The sequence below is a fragment of the Neolamprologus multifasciatus genome, chromosome 16, assembly GCF_963576455.1.
Source record: "Neolamprologus multifasciatus chromosome 16, fNeoMul1.2, whole genome shotgun sequence".
NCBI lineage: Eukaryota > Metazoa > Chordata > Actinopteri > Cichliformes > Cichlidae > Neolamprologus > Neolamprologus multifasciatus.
Window position 1 is genome coordinate 11,700,093 of NC_140454.1, and position 19,628 is coordinate 11,719,720.

General features: G+C 42.8%; 1 protein-coding gene across 1 annotated transcript; it reads left to right on the forward strand.

The window, feature by feature from the left end:
- The first annotated feature begins 13,753 nt into the window (after nt 1–13,753).
- LOC146500358 (uncharacterized) lies at nt 13,754–18,777 on the forward strand. The gene is made up of 2 exons (XM_085135370.1): nt 13,754–13,833; nt 13,912–18,777. Exon 2 carries the CDS (start codon nt 16,953–16,955, stop codon nt 18,768–18,770), a length of 1,818 nt encoding a protein of 605 aa, XP_084991496.1. The 5' UTR covers nt 13,754–13,833; nt 13,912–16,952; the 3' UTR covers nt 18,771–18,777.
- The last annotated feature ends 851 nt before the right edge of the window (nt 18,778–19,628 follow it).

The following is a 19,628-nucleotide window of genomic DNA, read 5'->3' on the forward strand; positions in this document are numbered from 1 at the left end:
AGACATCCAGAGGCCCCCAGAACACAAGAGACCAAGGAAGACCAACAGAGGGGCAGCTGCGCCACCATCCCAGAAAGAGCTGAGGAGAGTCCCAGATGAGGGGTCACTCAGCAGCCGCGGAGCAGAAGCCAGGGGGGGTTGCAGTGACGTGCCCGTGAGCTCCGCCGGCAGCCAGCTGTGCCAGAGTGACCGAGCCCCAGGCCGAGAGGCCGAGGGCACCCCACCCCCGAAGTGGCCCGAGCGAGCCCCAGGCTCCAGGCCCCGATAAGCAGCCACCAAGGAGTGAGCCGGTGTGTACCTGGGCGCCCATCCCCAGACACAAAGAACCACCAACGCACCGATGTCTGAGGGCGTCTGCCACTGGCAGGGGAAGTGGTGGGGGGAGATTGGCCTCCATACCTTAGAGGGCCTGAGATGTCCCCAGAGAGGTGGCATCTGACATACCCAACCTGACATATGGACACAGACATACAGACACACACAGATACAAACATCCATTCCCACCATCATGCTCTCATATGCAATTACTCAACACTCAACCAACGTGGAGACAGACATAGAGAGACACTGTACACACAATCACACTCCCCAAGCGTACTCTAAGAACCGGGTCTAGGTACCTTTGCCCCTGGAGGGGGAAACTGCACCCAGACCCAGGTGGTGTTACCCTTTTTCCCTGCGGTGGGGAGAAGCAGACTGCCCCGACTCCGCAGCAGCAGGGAGGCCCCACACTCCAGACCCCAGTCGGACGGCCAACTCCTCCTCGCGGCCCCCCGCTCCAGCAGGTCGCAGAGAACGGGGGTGTGAGAAGACTCCAAAACCTCCCTCTGCCGCTCATATGTAGTGTTGATGCATGTGTGTTCTAAGGTGCATTTAAAACCCAGGAGGGCATGGAGCTACCTGCCAGAGAGCAGCAGGTAAGCGCATAGCCCCTCCTGATAGCCCTCAGTGTCTACATGTATTTAAAATTGAGAGGTGGGCAACGACGCCAGGGGTGAGGTGTACACCCTGATGGTCTTTTGGAGCGGGAAGAGGGAGGCAGCTGGAGATGGGGAGGGAAGGAAGGGAGGGGCAAGTGACCCCTCCCTGGGGCCAGCTCCCCCGCTGACCCCAGTAGGCACCCCCATACTCCGCAACCCGCCAGGGAAAGGGGGCCCAGGCGGACCAGGGCCCAGAACAGCAGCGCCGCCCGGCCCCACAGAGCCCGGGACAGCCCACCTGACCCCACCACAGAGAAAACTGCACCCACCCCGTCATCCACTCTTCCAGACTAGACAAGGCAATAGACGCCCAGGCTGAGATCTTCCTCCACCTCTCCTGTATCTCACCCTCCTGCAGAGTGAGTTCCTGAAGAGAGGAGAGCTCCTGCAAGGTGTAACAACCTCCCCCACCAGTTGAAGAGCCCCCCAGGTGGCTCGATGCACTGGCGGAACCCTGCGCCAGGGCCGGGCCCCCATACACCCACCCGCCCACAACCCCAGCAACATACCAACCAGGACCCAAACCCCCGAGGCCCAGCCAGGGCCCCAGCCCAGAGACGGAGCGCCCCCAGAACCTCACGCCCGTCCCGGACTAACCCAGGGGCAGCCAGGCTACCAGGTCAGTAACCCATGTCCGTCAGCATAGACCCTCCCCTAGCCCCGCTGCACGCAGCCACGAGGAAACCGTCACCTAGGAGCCAACAGAGCCCCTAATAGGCCATGACCGCTACCCCGGGTTGAGCCCCCCAAGGAAGATGCTCCTGGGGAACCCCCCGACGCCCTAAGCCTGTCCCTACCCCCACACCAATCACAACAGCGAAGGTGGGACCAAACTATGACCCCCCCACCCCCACTAGGTGATGGAGCTAATCAAAGGAGCCCAGAGCAATTGATCTGATGTGGTGGCAGAGGCTGTATCGAGACTAATGTAATCTAATAGATAATTTCTATATTGGTTAGAATTAAGATTATTTTTATTTTTCCAGTTCATGAGGACTGTTTTCTTGGCTATTCATAGGGCAGTGAAAACCATATGGGCTATATTCTTATCTGTAGTGACATTATCTAAGCTGCCCAACAAACACACTAAAGGGGAAGTTGGAATGTTACATTTCAGACACTTCGATAAGTCTTCACATATCTCGCGCCACAACTTCTGAACTGGTGGACAGAACCAAAGAGCGTGGATATAATTGTCCAGTGTATTGGTTTGACAGTGTGAGCAGTTGTTGGTAGACGTAAAGCCCATCTTGAACATCCGATGACCTGTATAGTGCACTCTATGTAGTATTTTGTATTGAATTAATTGAAGACTGGGATTTCTAATTAGATGAAAGGTTTTTAAGCAAATCTGAGACCAGAAGTTTTGGTCTAAGTTAACTGATAAATCCGCTTCCCATTTTGCAATAGGAAGTGATATTGATTCATCTGTTTTAGAAAGCTGTATATTTTGGATAGTATTTTGGGGGTTTTAAGAGTAAGAAATTGAACTACACTTGGTGGTGTTTGTAGTTCAACTTGACCCGGTTTAAATTTCTTTTTTACTATGGATTTAATTTGTTGATATTCTAAAAATCTTTTCTTGTTGATCCCATATTGTGTAACTAGTCTGTTAAATGAAATAAATTCTGTTCCTTCCAGTATATGTTCTAAATATTTGATTCCTTTACCACTCCAATCTGAAAAGTTTATCATATTATTGTTTTGTAATATGTCAGGGTTGTTCCAGATAGGTGTACGTTTGCATGGGATTAAAAAAGACTCCGTCAATTTTAGAAACTCCTACCATGCTGTCAGAGAAGAGCTGATGTTGATGCTTTTAAAGCATTCATGTCGTTGGATGTTTGAGCTGATAAATGGTAGATCTGAAATCTCTAGATTATTGCAAAGTGCTTGTTCTACAACTAGCCAAGGTTTATCTAAGAGGGTATGTTTTAGCCATCCTGAGATAAACTGAAGCCTGTTGGCTAAGAAGTAGTGCTGAAAGTTAGGTAGTTCTAATCCTCCTTTATCCTTGGTTCTTTGTAGTGTTTTTAAGCTTATACGTGGGGGCTTATTTTTCCAAAGGAATTTGGACATACATGAATCTAGAGATCTGAACCAATCTTGTGGCGGTTTAGTTGGGATCACTGAGAATAAATAATTTATTTTTGGTAAGACCATAATTTTTATAGCGGCAACCCTTACCATGATATGGGTAAACATTTCCACCTAGCCAGATCGCCTTCTCCCTTCTTTAAAAGTGGGATATGGTTTAATTTAGTTAGATCTGCAAGCTTGGGAGAAACATTAATACCTAAATATTTGATATTTCCCAATTGCAGTGGTGTAGAAGAGGAATTATGGAAGGAGCAATTAATCGGAAGGACTGTAGATTTTGACCAGTTAATTGAGTAATCTGATATTCTTGCAAAAGAGTTTATCAATTCAATCACCCCAGAGATATTGGTTTGTGAATTTTGGAGAAAGAGTAACACATCATCCGCATAAAGGCTGATTTTATGTTCCATGTTCTTGCATTTTATGCCCTTAATTACTGAATTCTGTCTAATTGCTGCTGCTAGTGGTTCGATAAAAATTGCAAACAGTGAAGGGGAGAGTGGGCATCCCTGCCTGGTGCCCCTCAGGAGACAGAAGCTGGAGGATGTCTGGTCATTTGTTCTGACACAAGCTGTTGGGGAATTATATAATATTTTAACCAGTTAATGAAAGAGGATCCAAAACCAAATTTGTGTAAAGTTGCAAATAGAAATTTCCAGTTAACTCTGTCAAATGCTTTTTCTGCATCTAAAGAGAATATTGTAGTTTCTAGGTTTTTACTTTATGAGTAGTCTATCAAATTAAGTAATCTACGTGTATTTGTTGATGAGTGCCTACCTTTTATGAAACCAGTTTGGTCAGGATGAATTAAGAGGGGCTTTCTCTTTGAGAGAGCTTTGCAGATTATTTTAAGGTCTACATTTATAAGGGATATTGGACGATAGCTTGAGGGATATACAGGGTCTTTGCCTGGTTTTAGCAGGAGATTAATGTTTGCAGAATTCATATTTGATGGAAGTCTGCCCTTTTCTTTGATTTCCAACAACGTTCTGTAGAAAACTGGTGCTCGAATCGTCCAGAATTCTTTGTAGAATTCTGCAGGAAAGCCGTCTGGACCTGGAGCTTTATTATTGGGCACACTTATCAGGGCTTCCTGGAGTTCACCTGGTGTCAGTGGTGAATCCAGTGCCATTGCTTGAGTGTCTAATAATTTTGGAAGAGTTATGTTGTCCAAAAACTGATCAATTTTCTTTTCAGATGGGTTTATTTGTGGTGAATACAACGTTTTATAGAAATCCCTGAAAATGTTGTTTATTTGTTTTGGTTCATATATTGTGTTCCCAGATGTATCGTGAACAGCACATTTTTCTTTATTTATTTTTAGCTGATTTGCTAGAAATTGACCGGATTTATTACCATGTTCATAATTTTGTAAGCGTAGTCTTTGTACTAAGAATTTTGTTTTTTTTTATCAATTATCATTTAATTCTAGTTTTGTTTTGCGTATTTTGTTCAATGTTTCCTGATCTTGGTGGGACGCGTAGGCTTCTTCTAGTGATTTGATGGTTTTTTCTAATTCCTGGATATTTTTGTTTTCTTTTTTCTTTTTATGTGATGAGAAAGAAATTATTTTACCTCTCATCACAGCTTTCCCTGCTTCCCATAGAACAGAACCTGATGTTCTGGGAGTGTCATTATAGTCTAAATATGAAGTCCACTCTTTTTTAAAATATTTAATAAAGTCTTCATCTTTAAGTAGTGATGTATTAAATCTCCAGTTTTTACTTGGCGTAGTATTATTCTTGTGCATTAGTGTTAAAGATACAGGACCATGATCGCTGACAGCTATAGGTCTGCTCAGTGTCTGAAATGTCGCTCAGCAGTGAGCTGCTGACCAAAAAATAATCCAGATGAGAGTAGGAGTGATGGACATGTGAGAAAAAAGTATATTCCTTACTGGAGGGGTGAAGGGAGCGCCATACATCGCAAAGACCAAAGTCGCTCATATACTGTTTGATTATATTTGTGGATTGCCAATTACGCTGAGTTCCTGCTGTATTGAGCCTATCCATTTCTTCATTTAGTCCAAGGTTGAGGTCGCCTCCAAGAACAAGTGTGCCATCTAAGTGTTCAGAGAGTGCACTGAAAAAAACGTGAAAGAATGAGAGATCATCAACATTTGGACCATATAAACTTGCAATACATAGCTTTTTTTTTTTAAGTATAGATAGTTTAATGATTAAGAATCTGCCCTCTGGATCTATAACTGTATCGAGTACTCTGAAATTAATATTTTTATGTATTAAAATTGCTACTCCCCTTTGTCTAGAATTATAACAAGCTGAGAACACATTAGGAAACTCAGGTGTTTTAAGTTCATTCGAACCTCTAAGAGGTCTGTGGGTCTCTTGTAAAAGGACAACATCTGCCTGTAGTTTTTTGAGTTGGTTAAATATTTTTAACCTCTTTTCTCTGGAGCCAGCTCCATTTACATTCCATTTAACGAACCTTAGTGCACCCATAGATGTCTGTGTATAACTAGGGATGTATGCTGTGTGCGTCGCTTAGACAGGTGGAGAGAATACATCACTTGTTCATAAATAAAGAGAAGGAGAGAGAGAAAAAATGTGTGGCAAGATGCTCCCTGAGTCTGACTATGTGTGTGCATATTTACTAATATGAGTAGGCTTGGCTTAAGTGTGTGTATCCTATACGACTGTGTGCACTGTCTGACTGATGTAAATGTGCTGCCATTGAGCGCATGACTGTGCGTGATCATGCGGTGCGTATGTGTCGAAATAAAAGATGTTGTTTGTGGATGAGTGTGGAAGCAGGTGATCGAAGCAGTGAAAGAAAATAGGAAAGAAACCAAGGACAAGGGTGAGCAGCATAAAAACAAGACGGGGGAAAAGAGAGAGAAAAAACGAGAAGAAAAAACCCCCGAAAACATTCCGATTAAATCACTGACGGAGAGTGACGGTGTTAATTCTGCTATGAAATCACACTTAAGATGCGATTTGATACCGGTAAGTTAAACAGATGTTAATGCAAGTTAGTGTGAGTGGATAGGGAAAGGGTGTAGCGGATTCTTATCTGGTGTGAAGTTAATACAGCCACGGAGTGATGTCGAGGTTGCGGAGCTGTCCGTCCACGTACAGCCGGTCCACAGAGATGACAGCGCGGGAGCCCTTCTGGATGAAGTCGCGTCGGATTGTGAAGAGGACCCTGCGTCGTTCCAGGATCTCTTTGGGGAACTGTTCGTTCACGCTGAAGTCCGTTCCTTTTAATTCCCTGCCGCGGCTTTTCACATGTTCCTTTTGTTTGAAGTGGCCGAATTTGGCCACAATAGGACGTGGTCTCCCGGTCGCAGCCCGCATGGGGCCGAGGCGATGTACCCTATCGAAGATGATGTTCTTCACCGTGTCCTCCGGCAGCTTCAGGTGGATTTTGATGAAGCTTTTTACCGTGGTCTCCGCGTCCTCTCCAGCGGCTTCTGGAATACCAGAAAATACCAGATTATCACGCATGCTACGAGCTTGTAGATCAATAACTGTTTCTTTTATTTTTTTATTTTCTCTATTTAGCTGAGTAACATTGTCTGTGAGAGATTTCACCGACTCCCTTAGCGTGGCATTTTCAGCAGCGAGCGTTTCCACCTGCTGCTGGCTGAACTCCAGGGATTCTCGCAAGGATTTAAATTCCCGGTGAAGAATCTCCACCAAGGACAGCCTTGCATCAAAACTGGACAATCGTTTGTCGATTGACTCCAGTATGTCGACAATATCTTTGCCGGCTGGCGATGTTGTGCCGGGGGAATCTGCCGGGCGTTGTCTTTTTGACGACGGCGTCTCAGATTTGGCCGGGGAAGCTGCACTCTGGGCCTTCTTCATCACGAGATCCTGAAAGCACTGATCAATATAATCTTGGAGAGTCTCTAAACTCTCCCCGTTGTTCTCCAGGGTGTTGGAGATGATTAAGCAAATGTTGTTAGTTATATGACAATTGATAAGTGTATTTGGTAATACTGAAGCTTAAATGAATTTGTTCAAATCTAAACTACCATTTGCTTTAATTTTCCGCCAAAATCTCCGGCGTCTGACGTCAATTACAACATGAGTCGCTTACCTTGTCCGTCACTTCCGTCACTTACCTCCTCCTTACCTACCTGGTAAGGAGGAGGTAAGCCCTTCAAAAGAAAAATGCAAATTGGTTGATGGCCATACTGAGGCAAGGACTATGAAGCTTAGACCAGCAGTCCCCAACCTTTTTTGCGCCATGGACTGGTTAATGGTCGACAATATTTTCACAGACCTGCGTTTAATGTGTCATGGATAAATACAACAAAATAAAACCAGTACCGGTACACAAAAAAAAAGAATTATTAATAACACATGGGAAAAGACCCAGGGAAACCAAGTTAATGGTTAATAAAAATGATTAAAAATAAATAAATAATGATAAAAACCAATAAAAACCCTGAAAACCATAAATTTCACACCCGAACCTCAACTCTCGCGGCCCAGTACCAAACGATTCACAGACTGGTACCGGTCCATGGCCTGGGGGTTGGGGACCGCTGGCTTAGACCAAAGGTCTATCAGTGCATAAGATTATGCAGGCAATCCTCAGCCTTTTAATACAATCAGTTTGTGAGTAGCCAGTGGAAGGTGTTTATAGAGTTTGGGAGAGGCTGTATATTGCAGATCTCTTATAGTTTCTGATATGCTTTAACCCACCGTGAAACCAAAAACAAGGGATATTTAAGACTGAATTACCCTTTTTTCCACATGAAGACCTCAAAACATTTTTGGTCTGGCAGGCAGTCAGACCAATTTCATAGTGATTTAAAGTATTAAAACTGCTATAAATGACATGTTACTTTCTTTTTGTAGTCAGTCTCAAGTTTAAAAAATTCTTTATAAAGAGACCTGACAAGAGTGCAGCACAAATTGCAACAAATATAACAGATCTATAAAGATATTTAAAATGGCCCAAGATGACTGACAGATTATAATGCAGCAAACAGAGTAATAATGCAGAGGCTATAGGACACTTGCAAAATAGGGCTTTTTGTAATGTTATCTATTACTACAACTTATTTAGCAATATAAGCCAAAACTACTGCACATAAAAACACACATAAAAATATTATTTTTTTGGCATGATGCTAGGATGCAAATACCAGTGAGAATTTCTTATGTCAAGTACTTCTGATGTATGATGAATAATACAATGCCAAAACTTAATCTATGTCTTTACTGCAATCACAATTACACTCCCCTAGTAACAGGCTACATATCATTAGGAGTGAGTGCACTGCTTGAGTAAAAGAGACAAATAACACAGGCCATCCCACAAAGCTATCATCAGGTAGCCTTATCTGATATTTGATTGCCTGTGTTGTGATATTTTAATGTTTCTTTTATGTCTGATACCTTTACTAATATTTGTAAATAGACTATAGTGATCAGGACTTATGAATGGGTTATATATAAAATAAAGAAATGGCCCATTTTGCAAGTAATGAATCTGGGCTATTGTATGTAGTTCTTTTCACTTAAAAGTGTGTTTACAGAATTGTGATGTTATATTTATTACAATTTCCGTTGCCCTCTCTTGGCCAGATCTCTCTTGAAAAATACATTTTTGATGTCACTGACACTTTTTAAAAAGAACAAAAAAACAACAGTAACTTTGCAAAAACTGACTGCAGATTCTACTTTGTGATAGGAATATTCTTTCTGTCTCAAAATGACCTGATATTATTCGTGAGTGACATGTTTCAGATATTTTTTGACAGATTATAGGCCAACAAGTCATTTATAACACTTTAAATTCTAGCAGTCATTTTTTGGCAAGTACCGAAAATCGCTTTTTGACATAAGATGAGTTTTTGGCACAATACCTGTCCATAAATATTTCCATTAAAACTACAATAACAAAACCCAAGAACAACCAAACAGAAGCAACAACAACAGGAAAGTAGCTGCCAATATTAATAAACAGACACAGGCTTACTTTATTTGAAGAGTAAGTCCAAGCAGGTATCCTCCTTGATAAAGATGTTGATGGCGTTCAGTTATATCCCTCTCTCATTCTTGCTGATATCTCAGATAGAAATAAAAGCTCTTTTCTTGAACCCTCTGGCTGGGGCAAGTGCAGGGCTTGTTTTCCTGATGGTCCCATAGGTCAGTCGCTGGCCTCCCTTCACTTGAAAGCTGACGGCTTTCTTCAAAAGGAAGCCGTGAAAATTAATGTGGGTCCATCTGCCTGCTTCAGACATAGCTGCTTTATCATTATGTAAAGTCTCCACAGAGGAGCACAGCAGTAAAATACAGGCAGGCAGACTGCAGGACCCAGCTATAGGCTAACCTCTGATGACGATATTTACGTCACTGCCTAGGCTAGCACTGCCAGAAAGGCTATAGCACTGTTAAGTACCTAAAAACTGCATAAACACACATCCCTGATATTTAATAGGGCAGGGCTGATATCTGTTCAGTGATGGCGTTTGTCTACAGCAGCAGTCAGTATTTTGAAGTCTTAACAAGCATTTCTTTTAAATATAATTTATATAATAATAATAGCTACAACCAAGAATTTGACTTGAAGTTACCAAAAAACACACGGATTAGCAAAGTGGAGGCAAACACTGCAGAGAGGTCTGTTGAGCAAGTTAGCTCTCAGCAGCTCTATTTTATGCAGTCGTGCATTAAAACCCATGAACTATGACTGAAATGTTTTCACATTTATCAATTAAATCATTTCATAAGATGTTTGAGCAACAAAATAGATTTTTTTCAACTTCAAGAAGTGGCCAAATTATATTTACCTAATGCTAAGAGCTAGCATAAGCTAGCTCAACTGATTTTGTTTTTATGATAATTTTTATTTGTTTTCTAGGTAAACAAGTAATTTTATAGAAATATATTACAATATTAAGTTCATAACTTAATTTTGGCTGGCTAGTTTTGTTTTTGTTCTGTATCAAGGAATTTCTATCAAATAGAAAGTAAAATGGTGGATGTATGACATATATCAGTTTAAAAGAAATTAACAGAAATAAAATAAGAAAAATGTTGCGTAATATTTGATTAATATACACAATCTTCGTTTTTTAATGATTAGTTAGTGGAATTTACTAACTCTGGACAGTGTGAACAGCACCCTTATGTGAGGGTGCTGCTGGGTACAGCACGTAGGAGGCAGACAAGCTCAAATGCAAATGGATGGACTTTGGTGGGTTAAAGACTGTTCCATCTGAATGCACCTGCTCATTTGAATTTTCATACATTCATCCCTTGGGCAATGCCATTGTCGCAGTTCAAGTCCGGATGCTTGAAAATAGATAATCCAGTCTCTAAAGGTTTATTTTTTAAATTTAATTTTATTATTAAAACAACTCCCAAAATCCATCAACAACATGGAGAGAGTGGGAAATTTGGTAAATGGGCAGGTTTATTATATGGCACTCTTTTCTAAAGCCTGAATGCTTTCTGTCTAACATTCACTCTCCAATGAACAATGAATATATTTATATATGAGCCTTGTTTGGAATAAATGCTAGCTAACTAAGTGTTGCTTGTGGATTTTATCTTCAAACATTTTAAGCTGTATTCTGCCAAATATCTTTTAAAAAACATTTTGTTTGTGCTGCTCAGTTCCTGGACAAACAAGGTGGACAAACAAATCCCCTTCAGCCTGACCTGAGCTGGGTCTGGCCTCTACACAAAGTGCAGTTCAAAGACTCCAAAGAAAAGTTTTTTGTTTTGAGTTTGGGAACAGGATCGGTTGTGTTTAGATTCAGTTTCTTGTCACCTCGAGTAAATCAGAATCATTCACTCAACTTTCCTGGAGGTGGTCCCTCTTTTGTTGTGGATCTGATAATTGTTCCCCAAACCATGGAAGAAGGAGTGAGGTGTGTGTAAGGTGGGTGGAGAAGGATGGAGAGGAGGGATGGAGAGAGACTGAAGGGCTGGAGGAGAGGAAAGTGGAACCAAGGAGATGGAGCGAGATTAGGGCGAGAGGCAAGACTTTAGCCAGCTTCCTCTGTGGAAAGAAGGAAACAAGAAGAGCACAGAGGAACAACACAAGAAAGACAACTCTGGAATGAATCAACATGTTAAAATTGACTAATAACAATGAAAAATAATTTATATACAATTAAATTAGTGGACAGTCTGTTACATTTTGAAAATGAGCACTTGGAATGGCTTAATACTGATTTATTAAATCATACAGCATATAAACAGCATATATTAAATATATACACAGCCCTCTGAATTCATTCAGCAAACATGAAACAATATGTTACAATGTAATTGGTGAGGGTTCTGTCCTGTTATGAATTAATGGACCTGGTGAAACCCATCTTTGCTATTTGGTATCAAAATAAAAAATACAAATCATAAATGAATAAAACAGCAAACAGTCTAAGTGTAGTTGTCTGTCTTCAGTGGGAAACAAAGGATTTAGAGCTGCAAGACAGAAAGACTAGCTTCTTTTGAGATGGAAAAATGTTGTTGGTTTCAGTGTTTTGATGCAATTTGTTGACAATAAGTGTAAAATGCTGTCTGTTCCATCCTTTAATTTCCCTTTCTGCAGAAATCCTGCATCTTTAAAGCATACAAGGGCTTGCGACTTCTGAGTGAAGGCATGCTGGCAGCTGCAATAATGTTAGGTCATGGCCAGTCATGCCTACTGAGTTTTCTGGCATCCTAGTTCTGATAGGTAACCTGCCAACATGAGTCATGAACAATGTTCCCTCTAAGCTGCGCACGTGCGCAATTGCGCACTGCTGGCACGGAAAAAAAAAAAACTAACCTGAATTGAAATTAAAATTAATACTTTAACAATTCTGTTTTGCAGTGTTAGTCAATAAGTGACTGGCTGCTCCCGTATGGGATTAGAACGATGCCACCTTATCCCATGTAGAGATGACAGTGGACTTCAGGAGACATCCCTAAACTCTGCTCCCCCTCACCATATCAGACAGCCCTGTGTCGACTGTGAAGACCTTCAAGTTCCTGGGTACCACCATCTCCCAGGACCTGAAGTGGGAGACCAACATCAACTCCATCCTCAAAAAGACCCAGCAGAGGATGTACTTCCTGAGACAACTGGGGAAGTACAGTCTTCCACAGAAGCTGCTGATCCAGTTCTACACTGCGGTCATTGAGTCTGTCCTGTGCTCCTCCATCACAGTCTGGTATGGTGCAGCCGCTAAACAGGACAGGAGCAGATTACAGCGGACTGTACGGGCAAGAGAAGATCATCGGTGCCCCCCTGCCCTCCATCCAGGATCTGTACCTCTCAAGAACCAGGAAACGGGCAGGGAAAATCATCACAGACCCCTCACACCCTGGACACAGACTTTTTGATCTGCTGCCCTCTGGCAGACGATACAGAAGCCTGCAGACCAGGACCACCTGACATAGGAACAGTTTCTTTCCCTTTGCCATCTCCCTTCTAAACAGTTGACCTGTCACACTGCTCCCACTGCCAGACTGCAACTGCACCTTATGTACATTCTGTAGTATTCATTCCACCTCATTTCATTTCTGTATTTTATGTATATAAGTTTAGATTAGTTATTTATAGTTGGTTTATACAGCTTTGTGTATGTATGTGTATGTATGTGTAATGTGTGTATATAGACACGTGTGTGTGTGTGTGTGATTTACATTGCTGTGCTTGAGAGCCACCATCTACAGGAACCAAATTCCCTGTATGTGTCTGCTGTTGAGTTCAAATATTGAGGAGGGATACAGGAGGTAATCAACTTTCGTAATAACAACACTGGTCCAGCCAGGTGAAGTCAAACGATGATTTTTAATGACACGCGTGGGGAGACGTCTCCAACTTACAGAGCATAAGCAGGTGTTTTATACCTTTCAGGGCTTAAATTTAATACGCCCCTTCAACGTCAATCAGATACAGGTCATACATAGAATTCAAAATCAAACATATACTTGGCCAACAAACACGATTCTGATTCTGACAGTCCAGCCAATAATTCACATTCGTATATACACAGCTAATCAACGTGGTTGACCGGCTATGACAGCGTCCTTATGTGCCAGTGTAACCCAGATCATTATTTGAGTATGGGATTTCTGATTATTTGTAGTCACTGAACGCACCACTGTGTGCGCATAGCCACTCTCTAGTCCAGCCAGTGTTGCCAACTTAGTGACTTTGTCGCTATATTTAGCGAGTTTTCAGACCCCCTAGCGACTTTTTTTCTACAAAAAGTCGCTAAAAAAAGACGTGAAAGCGCATATCGCTTTTACTCTCAAGAAGCAGCGGGTGCTGTAACGCAGTCAGTTCTTCTTTTATTCTTTTACTCTTATGCTGTTTTGTGGATCACAAGGTTTAAAACTACTTATAAACACACACACACAAAGTAACTCCACCAGAGTGCCTATTTCGGGTCACTTTTGCCGGTCCAAGCCCGGGTAAAGGAGCAGGGTTGGAATTGTGACATTAAAAAAACAATAATTGCTAAAATAAATTTAATTTGTAGTTCTAAATAAATTCTAAATGCATTTAGGACGTTTTTTACTCACTTTATCTGTCTTTCACGATGTTATTTCTCTCTCCAACAACATAGATTACAATTACGTTAGCATGACCAATTATGCAAATTAGGTGATGACGTCATTTAGCGACTTCTAGCGACTTTTAGGACAGCCAATAGCGATTTTCCTTACTGAGGAGTTGGCAACACTGAGTCCAGCTACAGAGTATTTTCCTTCCGTTCGTCCGATGAGGCGCATGCTGCTCTCGTGCCCTCTACGAGCTAGAAATTCGGGTACAGTAGACCTTTGAGTTGCTGTGAATAGTTTTAAAAACCTTTATATGTGAAGCTAATGTTTTAATATGTTGTTAGGAAAAGGAGTCTTGTAGCGGTTACGAACGTGAAGCTGAGCTGAATCCAACAGCCATTTGCCATTACGTGAACCCCTCTGGTGAGTTAGTTTGCAGCGCATGTTTGTATGAAATATTTTGTGCCTTATTATGTTGCAGCGAGGTATCAAATCTACCACTGTCATGTTTGTTAAGAAAGAGGCTAAATATTGTATAATGTGTGTTATTAGCTGACTGTTAGCAAGCTAGCCGTTAAGTGAGCCTGGCTAATGTCCTAAAATGGCGGCCGACACGAGGTCAGTTACAGTGTTATTATGTTATGCCTAAGAGAACAGCATTAATAAGCATTGTTAACAGCATTTATGTTCTGTTATATTTTTATTTTGACAAACCTGTATTATTATAATGGTAAGACTGTTAAATAAACCATTAGTGACATGGACACTGAGTCAGTGGTACTGATACTTATGAACATTTTAGTTAATTCTTCTGCACACTTGTGTGTAGGCTGGTTTGTGTGCCCTGGATCCGACTGGATGAACTGCCTTGTGGAAGTCTTCATCTGATGACTCCGCTGAACCGTAGATGGTTGTTGCTGCGGGTGGATGTTTCTGCTTGCTGGATGCTATTATTGGATGCTACACCGTTCCAACAGAGCGGTAGGAACAATTCAAAGGGCCCCAACGATGCACTTTACTTTTCCCTGAGCTCAGGTGATTTTCTTTTGGCCAAAGGACCTTGAAGGATACATATTTGAGTTTATTTATTTATTTATTTATTTTTTGGAACACTGAGTGGAAAGACACTACAAAAAAGGTTTATTATTCAAAATTGTGTCTAATAAATGTGTTTATGTTAAGTGAGTGTGGTGTCCATTGTGTGCTGGAAGCCTTATTGTTCCTGTGGTGGAGCAGCTACTACCAATCTCCTTTACGAAACTAGTCTCTGATGGGATACAGGTATTTGGGAGACATTTGATTTCTTGTAACCTATTTCTAGAGAAACTGTGGTTCTGGGTTAGACATCGGGTTGAAATTGATGACACCGACACCTAGTGAACTGCCCAAGGTCAACAGTCCTGATTTCCACGCATTAAGGGTTTGGCGTAAGTACAGATTGCGTTACAAGTGGCGAGCCAGCCAGGAGATTGGTGAATAGTAGCACTTTGACTTTCCAGCTCACAACACCTACCTTTTCATTTTCCCTTGACCCTATTGAGTTCGACATGGATCTTTGCAGACGTTTTGATGTAGATGGCCAGTGCTCACTTTTTGTGACTGGCATTGAAGGGATTTACACAGATGATGACATTGCTAGTTTTTTTTCAGTAAATGGTAAAGTTTCTCGGATAGTTCGAATTCCAGATGAATCAAACCAGCCAGAGGGTAGAGTCCTGATAGAATATTTGTCCGATCAAGCCATTTCCAAGATCAACCCCCAGATCTTAGGCGACTTGCCGAGCCCCAAGGATCCTGCTATCGGTTGGTCTGTCAAAACCATTCGAGATGTTGCTCAGGAAGAGGTAGGCAAGGAGTTAGCTCGTAGATACTTAGAAGAACTGAAGGCTGTTGGAGATAGTGGTAAAGCAGGTTTCTTGAGTGTTATTTAGAGTGAGGTCAAAGAAGCTCGACATAACTCTGAGATTCCTGACACACAGCCACACACAGCTCAGGATGGTGACACATCCCTCCATGACACTGTAATTAGTGATCATGATGAACCTAATCACTACACACAGACCCACAATGCACCTGTTAGTGCTGTGGTGAACCCTGTTAATATCGACCACAGTCTCCTTAACCCACCTCAGATTCAAAAAGTTGTTGTTGAGCACGTTATCAGAAATGACTCAACAGCCCCGTGGTCTACACAAACCAGACTGCGTACCTTTTCTGGCCGTGCTCCTAGGCCCAATGGTGAGGTAGACTATGAAACATGGCGCACACAAGTGGACCTTCTTATCAGTGATTGCTCCCTTAGTGATGTGCAAAAGGTTAGGAAAATACTTGAAAGTTTGCTAAGTCCAGCAGCCGATGTTGTTAAGTTGCTTGGTGTGAGCTCACCACCCAGGACTTATATTAGGCAGCTCGATTCCGCTTTCAGTGTTGTAGAGGACGGAGAAGAGTTATTTGCAACCTTTCTCAGCTCCAACCAGAATAGCGGGGAAAAGCCTTCAGCATATTTGAACAGACTCCATAGCCTCCTCACTCGAGCTATTTCTAGAGGGGGAGTCTCTGTTGAAACTTTAAGCGAACACCTACTCAGACAGTTTATTAGAGGCTGCTGGGACCAGAGTCTCATTATAGCTCTCCAGCTAGACAACAAAAAGAACAGTCCACCAACATTCCCAGATCTACTCCTTATGTTGAGGACCGAGGAAGGTCGTAGATCTGCAAAACTAGACAGGATGAAAAAACATCTGGGTGCTACAAAAGCAGCTGTACATGCCCACTCCATTTTTGATGTACCCTCCTATGATGATGAGCCCGTTCCGACACAGACTGCAAAACAGAGCGAAGCATCTAAGCTTGAGAGGAGAGTGGATGAGCTTTCAGAGCAGGTAGAGAAACTGAGTCAAAGGTCCAAGAATTCTCCTTTTGACAGTGAGCTTAGTACAGCGTTAAAACAGAGACAAGAAGAAACTGTTAAACTTGAAAGTAAAATAGATGAGTTGTCTAAACAACTCAGAGAGCTCACTCAGAACCAAAAATGTCCTAAAGAGAATAATAGTGATGGCAAAGACTTCCTTACGGCAAGAAATAGCAGTGCCAGGAGACCAGTTAAGGTTCCCTCTATGCCAAAAGCATGGTTCTGCTTTAGATGTGGTGAAGATAACCACATTGCCACTCGATGCCCAAATGAACCCAACCAGGCACTAGTCCGTCAGAAGAATGCTGAGTTAAAGGAAAAGCAAGGAAGGTTCCAAGCCCAACAGGTTACTGAGCCTTTTGCTTTAAACTTGTAGCGGCTCCTGCTGTGGGACGTCCAGGAGCTGAGACCAGCATTAGTCCCGCCTCAAGTGACCAAAGAATTGGTGTTCAGAGCAAAATAAAGACCCAGACAATGGTTCAAGATTTCGGTTCCCAATCCCGCTTGCCACCCGGTCTGATAGGTCCTCGTTGTTCAGCTTCTGTTTTGGTTGAAGGTGTGCAATGCAACTCTATCATGGATAGTGGTTCACAAGTCACTACAATCTCCGAATCATTTCACAAGGATAAACTGGCACATCTCCCTATTCAGCCCATTCAAGCATTGCTTGAGATTGAGGGTGCAGGTGGACAGCACGTTCCCTACCTTGGTTATGTTGAGACCCATGTCACTTTTCCTCAAAACATTGCAGGCAAAGAGGAAGAGTTGGTTGTTTTGGCTCTTGTTGTGCCTGAGTGCCATTTTAACAGCAGAATACCAGTTTTGATTGGTACCAATGCACTGTTAAGACTCCATGATAAGTTATCGGAACGTGACGGTCCAGATTTCCTTCACAGACTGTGTTCCAGAGATGTAGCACTGGTTCTCCAGCACTTGGCTAAACAAATGGATGATTGCCACATACACCCAGTGAGGTTGCACGGGAAAGTACCAGTCACCATCCCTGCCAACCACAAGTGCTGTTTAATGGGCGATGTTAGGCTGAGAAAGAACACTCCTAACGGAAGTTTTGTCCTTGAACCAAATGAACACGACAAGTTACCTGGTGGTTTATTTCTTGAAACTGCTTTGATAGACATCCCTTACAAAGCGAAGAGTAAGGTTCCAGTCGTCTTGCAGAACTTGAGTGGGCACAGTATTGTATTGCAACCAGGAAGTACACTTGCCCAGGTATGTGTAGCCCAGCACATTTCACCCCTGGCTCCTGTTTCAAATGCTTCTTCTCATGACAAGTTTGATGGAGAGAAGCTAAAGTTTAATCTTGACGAGTCACCCATCTCTGAAGAATGGAAAGAGCGCATTACCACCAAGCTTAAGTCTATTTCAGAAGTGTTTGCGGTTGATGACCTGTCTTATGGTCATACCACTGTGGTAAAACACCACATTCGGCTGAACGACGACACGCCGTTTAAGGAACGGTCGAGGCCCATCCACCCGAATGACAGAGAAGCTGTCAAGCAACACCTCAAAGAACTGCTTAATGCAGGGGTTATTAGGGAGTCAGAGAGCCCCTACGCATCTCCAATAGTAGTCGTGCGTAAAAAGGACGGTTCAATCAGGTTGTGCGTTGATTACCGGAAGTTGAACGCACGAACCATTAGGGATGCTTATGCCCTCCCAAACATTGAGGAGACCTTCACGGCCCTTAGCGGTGCCAAGTGGTTCTCGGTCATGGACCTCAAATCAGGCTATTATCAGGTTGAGATGGCCGAGGAAGATAAAGCTAAAACTGCTTTTGTCTGTCCTCTTGGGTTTTACGAGTTTAATCGCCTGCCTCAGGGTGTTACAAATGCCCCAAGTACGTTTCAACGACTGATGGAGAAGTGTGTTGGGGATTTGAACTTGAGTGAGGTACTTGTGTTCTTGGATGATCTGATTGTGTTTTCAGACACCCTGGAGGAACATGAGGTAAGACTCATGAGGGTGCTGAACCGGTTGAGGGACTTTGGGTTGAAGCTGTCCCCAGAAAAATTTCATTTCTTTAGGCCCTCGGTGAAGTACCTTGGCCATGTGGTTGATGCCCAAGGAGTTCACACAGATCCTGATAAGATCTCAGCTTTGAAAACATGGCCTCGTCCTACAAACACGAGAGAGTTAAAATGTTTTCTAGGCTTTGCCGGTTATTACCGGAGATTCATTGATGGATACTCAAAGATTGCAAAGCCTTTAAATAGTCTCACGGCCGGTTACTACTCACCCAAAAGGAGGGGTAAAGTGTATCTTGGAGAATGATTCAGACAACCATCAAACATTAACTTACCTTTTGGAGAGGAGTGGACACCTGAATGCGAAAATGCGTTTAAGACTTTGATTGAGAGACTGACATCGGCACCTGTCCTTGCTTTTGCCAATCCACAGCTACCATATGTCCTGCACACTGATGCCAGTCGTGAAGGCTTGGGTGCAGCGCTCTACCAAGAGCAGGATGGGAAGCTGAGAGCTGTGGCTTATGCAAGCAGGGGACTTTCCAAAAGTGAGAGAAACTATCCCACTCACAAGCTTGAATTTCTAGCTTTGAAGTGGGCAGTTTGTGAGAAGTTTAACAGCTACCTTTATGGCGCTAACTTCACCATTGTGACGGATAACAATCCTCTCACGTATGTACTGACATCTGCGAAGTTAGATGCTGCTGGTCATCGCTGGTTAGCTGCACTGTCTACTTATCAGTTCACTGTTAAGTACAGGGCCGGTCATGCCAATCGCGATGCAGACAGGCTGTCCCGACGACCACAAGCTCCTCCTTTTGAAGATGAGGATTTCATCAAAGAAAGGGAGAGAGTTGATGACATGAAAAACCGTCTTCTAGAGGTGAGCAACGAGATGAGTCACGAGGTGGTATCTGCCTTATGTCAGCGCCATCTTGTGGTGTCAAAGATCGAGCACTGTTCAAATCTAGAACAACCTTTGGCTGTAGAGTCTCTTGCTGTTGATCCCTCAACAGTTGCGGATGTATTTGGAGAAGACACATTACCATCTATGACAAGCTCTGACTGGTATAAAGCTCAGAGGGATGACCCGGTTGTCTCACGTGTCATTACCTTCGCTGAAAGAGCTCAAAAGCCTAGTTTCAGAGAAACAAACCTTGAAGCT

Bases quoted from the DNA above. Each gene is read 5' to 3' on its own strand.
- LOC146500358 (XM_085135370.1), top strand. From the start codon at position 16,953: ATGGTTCAAGATTTCGGTTCCCAATCCCGCTTGCCACCCGGTCTGATA.